This window comes from Hipposideros armiger, unplaced genomic scaffold, assembly GCF_001890085.2.
Source record: "Hipposideros armiger isolate ML-2016 unplaced genomic scaffold, ASM189008v1 scaffold_683, whole genome shotgun sequence".
Lineage (NCBI taxonomy): Eukaryota > Metazoa > Chordata > Mammalia > Chiroptera > Hipposideridae > Hipposideros > Hipposideros armiger.
The window spans coordinates 811,702-816,604 of NW_017732033.1; the positions used below are offsets into that span (position 1 = coordinate 811,702).

Genomic DNA, 4,903 nt, shown 5'->3' on the forward strand with positions numbered 1-4,903 from the left:
TCGCCGGTGACTCACGGCAGCCCAGCTCCAGGTTGAGCTGTTGTTCAGCATCTTAGCTGTGGAGGGCAGTGTCCCTCATATGTGGGATCCGAACCGGGGCTCTCTGGCATCCCAAGCCAGTTCTTAACTATCGTGCCACTCGGCCGGCCCTTCTGTCTTTGTTTTTAATCAAATTGTTGTGCTGCAACAAAAAGCTTCTTTTTCACATTTTATAAGAGTGTGTTTTTATCTGTACATAGCATAGTAACTCTTGAATTGCATGTCTTGGATTTAATGTAGAGTAACTGCTAGATATATTTGAAACTTAAAATACAATGTTTTCGTAATTCATTTCAGTTTATGTGACTTAATTCCTGTCTGATAAGCTAATGTTACAGAGTTTTTGGAGCTCCCCATAGTTTGCTCTACCTGGGTGTCATCACTTCTTGTTTGACTATTTCCATTAGGTAAGGGGACGAGGGGCGGGTGTGTGTGTGTGTGTGTGTGTGTTGGCACATGAAGACATCACAGGTGGATTGGCAAATGGTTAATGGAAAGATGGAGTAATAAAAACCCTGTGTGTATGAAAATCCTAGTTCATAAAACATTATGGTTTAGTGGGTGAATATTAAAACTACATGAAGAATTCTTAATTTAAGAAACGAAAAGCACAAGACTCCTATTTAAATGATAACGTTCCCTGTTATGTTTAAGTATTAGTTAAATGCCTGTAGGGAGTCTCGTGATATTTAAACATGAATTTTAGTACCACTGCCAATTTTGTATTAATCAGAAATTAATGTTAGGCATGTCAAAAATTATAATGTGCTGCCTCTGCTTGTTAAACTTCAAATTTCTCTTCCCAAAATAGACGAGGAAAGGAGGGAAAAGGTAATCATTCCAATAGCTTTTAATAGTTACCCTCACCAAATCTTTTTATAATAGCAATAAAATTGATTCATTTAATAGAAGGGAATTGTCAGGTCACATGTCAGCTTTGTGCTTCGCTTGTTGAGGAACTGCGAAACTGTTTTCCAAAATAGCCACACCATTTTACATTCCCCCAGCAATGTATAGCTTTCCAATTTCCCTACATCCTCCTCAAAACTTGTTACTGCTCACCTTTTTGGTTATAGCCATGCTAGTGGGTATGAAATGGTATCTCATTGTGGTTTTGATTTGCATTCCCCTAATGGATAATAATGTTAAGCATCTTTTCATGTGCTTATTAGCCATTTCTCTGTCTTTAGAGAAATGCCTATTCAAATGTTTTGCCCATATTTCAAAACTTTTTGATTGGGGTAAAATATATATAACATAAACTTTACCATTTTAAATGTTCAATTCAGTGGCATTAAGTACTTCACTATCTTGTGCCACAGCCACCACCACCATCCATCTCCAGACCTTTTTCATCTTCCCAAACTGAAACTCTGTACCAATTAAATAGTAATGCTTCACCCTTCTCTTGCCCTAGCCTCTGGCAAATGCCTTTCTGCTCTCTCTCTCTTTTAATTAGACTATTCTTGATACCTCATATAAGTGGAATCATAAAATATTTGTTCTTTTGTGTCTGGCTTATTTCAGTTAGCACATGTCTTCAGAATTAATCCATGTTGCATCACGTGTCACAATTTCCTTCCTTGTTAAGGATGAATAATATCCCATCGTATGTGTATATACCACATTTTGTGTATCCATTTATCTGATGATGGACATTTGGGTAGTTTCCACCTTTTTGCTGTTGTGAATAATACTACTGTGTACATTGGTGTACATGTATGTGACCAAATTGCTAGGTCATATGGTAATACTTTGATTGCTTTTTTTTCTTTTTTTGAGGAACCACTATACTTTTTCCCACAGAGGCCATACCATTTTACATTCCCACCAGCAATGTACAAGGGTTCCAATTGCTTTACATCCTTGCCAGCCAATACTTATTTTCTGTTTTTGGATTATAGCCAATCTGATGGATGTGGAGTTCTATCTAGTTGTGGTTTTGATACATTTCCCTAATGGTTAGTGATGTTGAGCATCTTTCCATGTGCATATTGGCCATTAGTATATCTTTGAAGAAATGTCTATTCAAGTACTTTGATAATTTTTTAATCCAGTTTGTTTTTTTGTTGCTGAGTAGTACTTCTCTATATATCCTGGATATTAACACCTTATCAAATACATGATTTGCAAGTATTTTCTCCCGATTCTGTGGGTTACGTTTTCACTCTTGTTGATAGTGTCATTTGATATACAAAAGTTTTTTATTTTGATGTAGGTTCAATTTCTTTCGTTGTGTGTGCTTTTTTTTCTTTTCTTTTTTTTGGTGATATATCTTTTATATCAACACTGGTTGACTTTGAAATGTCTTGGGAATGTATCAGGAACCTCCCAAGCTCATTGTGATGAATAAACATTTTCTAGACCTGTGCTTCAATTTTATCATTGGCCACAAATATTTCATTTGTTTATCTTGAAGTGATAGACTCACTTCATTCATTTTTGAGAAACCGTCTCCCAGATGTCTCCTGGTTTGAATAAGCATTATTTGTTTGACAGTCCTGTCAAGTAAAAATGGCTTTGTATAAAAAATAGCTGGTTCAGCTGGCAACAGTATTCAACTGTTTTTCCTTGAGATGTCCATAGTATTTTAATACGTACCAGAAGTCATTTATGTATACTTCTCATTTTGTTACACAATATTAAAAAGATGTAGAGTCAAAGGTTGAAATTTAATAAAGTTAGTAACTTTTGTTTTATTCAACTTTAAGTGAAACAGGTTTCTTTTTGTTTTACTGTGAATTTGTGGTGATAAAGAAGGTAATGATTACTACTAGTACAGTTTGGTACTGCTGCCTTGATTTATGTTGAAGTGTCATCAGTTTTACCTACCACTGCTTTTGCACTAATGGTGCAAATGTCAACACAGTGAAAAAGTAAATTCTTATGAAAATAGCTTTGACCTCTTGGACCACACTTAGAGAACTGCTGCCCTAGCTTATAGGGTTGGTGGGTGGAATGGAAGAGTGATTGCAGATTAGCACTCTGCTTATTTTAAGTAGTCACCTGTGTAAGAAATATATCTGCTGCCACTAATGGTTGTACTGTCTGTTTTGGGGAAATGTTTGGCATTCCTGACTCTTGCATCTCCTGGATTTAGGCTCTTTAGACAGGTATCATAAAATTTCCTTATATTAGTGGTAAAATGAAAAGATGTTTATATGAATTTCTTAAATGAGTAGATGTGAAAAGTATATAAGGAATTTATGTATTTTTATTTTGCAGATACATGTTGGATAGAACCTGTGATATACCTTTCTATTGACAAAAGATAGTGAAAATAATGGTGAAAACAAAAAAGAGAAATTGAAGTTTATTTTGCTATTTAGCAAGTGTAAGACTTCACTAGTCTATATAAGCCTTATAGTTTTGATGGTAAGAGCTTAGAGTATGATGTCATTCTGACTTGTACACTTAAAACTATAAACATGAACTTGGGTCAATTTCTAATACCTTTTAAAAAGGAGAAGTAACACCTCCCTGGTTAGGTTTGTTATGTGGCATAGAATCAAAACAAAATAATGCTTTAAAAATGCTAACACCAGGACTTAGCACTTAATAGACTTTCAGCCAGAGGTAGTTCATTTTTAGGTTTTTATCAGAGATTTGGATTTTGTTTGGGTCAGGAGTTGGGAGAAATGGATGAAACCGGGTTGGATGAAACCTGAGTCAGATTGATCAGGCATGATGCATTCTATTGAACCAAGACATTCTTTCTATACTACTTACTCAGATCTTAATTTTGTTAGCATTACTGATGGTAAATTCTTATTGTGCTTTGTGTTCAAGAATTGTAAAACTATATGGTATTATATATTTTTTAAATTTTTTGCTTATAGGATTCAGTGGTCCCAATTTAAAGGCTATTTTATTTTCAAACTGGAGAAAGTGATGGATGATTTCAGAACATCAGCTCCTGAACCAAGAGGTCCACCCAACCCTAATGTCGAATATATTCCCTTTGATGAAATGAAGGAAAGAATACTGAAAATTGTCACTGGATTTAATGGGTATGCACTTAAAACTATTTTAAAGATTTGATTTTTAGCAGAACTATAGATTTTTCTTGAAATCATGATGTGTCTGGTTGTTTGATAACTGATTATCCATTAGAATAAGTTCTGTGTTTCTAGTGACATACCTGGGGTGCCAAAAAAAATGTATGCACATGACTTGTATTCATCTTTTGTTATCGGTATATATTGTTACAATTTTAATAAGTTTTTTTCCTTAAAATGTGTATACATTTTTTGGGGGGGCACCCTCTGTATATAGTAGTTATTGATTTTCAGCTTAGAAGTATTTTAAATATTTACAGCTTTTTTTTTTTTTTTAATTTTTATAAGTTTATTTGAGCCTAACCGACGACGACATATGTCTGGGAGCAGCAAGATCTCAAATGCTCCGTATACTAACAGTTTTGCAGTTTCTTTCATGCATTTGAAGTTAAGGAGGGGACAGAAGGAAAATTACATGAAGGTGGGAGGGAGAAAGCAAGGTGGGGATTGGATTACAAGATAGCTAGGATTATTTACTCTCCAGTGTGGTTACCTTTTAGTAGGAGGGGTCTGAAAAGAGGCATTTCAAAGGTATGTTGACCTGCATGCAAAGAAACAATGGACAGGGCTTGCTTAAGGCAAAGATAAGCTTTTTAATTAAAGAAGTTGTATCCCTGGGGTGTGACTACCTACCATGACCTGGCCAGTTAGGAATTTATGATCAGATCACCCTGGAACAGCTGTTCTCAACCTGTGGGTCGCGACCCCTTTGGGGGTCGAACGACCCTTTCACAGGGGTCGCCTAAGACCATCGGAAAACAAAAAGATACTTACATTACGATTCATAACAGTAGCAAAATTACAGT

At 35.4% G+C, this 4,903-nt stretch overlaps 1 protein-coding gene across 4 annotated transcripts in view; it reads left to right on the top strand.

The window, feature by feature from the left end:
- PPP4R2 (protein phosphatase 4 regulatory subunit 2) overlaps positions 1-4,903 on the top strand; it is a 63,721-nt gene that overhangs the window by 38,817 nt on the left and 20,001 nt on the right. For 3 of the 4 annotated variants that reach the window (XM_019626547.1, XM_019626548.1, XM_019626546.1), the window contains one exon: positions 3,879-4,049. The exons of the other annotated variant lie outside the window; for it this stretch is intronic. In XM_019626547.1, the coding sequence (XP_019482092.1) occupies positions 3,879-4,049 (171 nt within the window). The remainder of the gene's footprint in view (positions 1-3,878; positions 4,050-4,903) is intronic. 4 annotated transcript variants of the gene reach the window in all.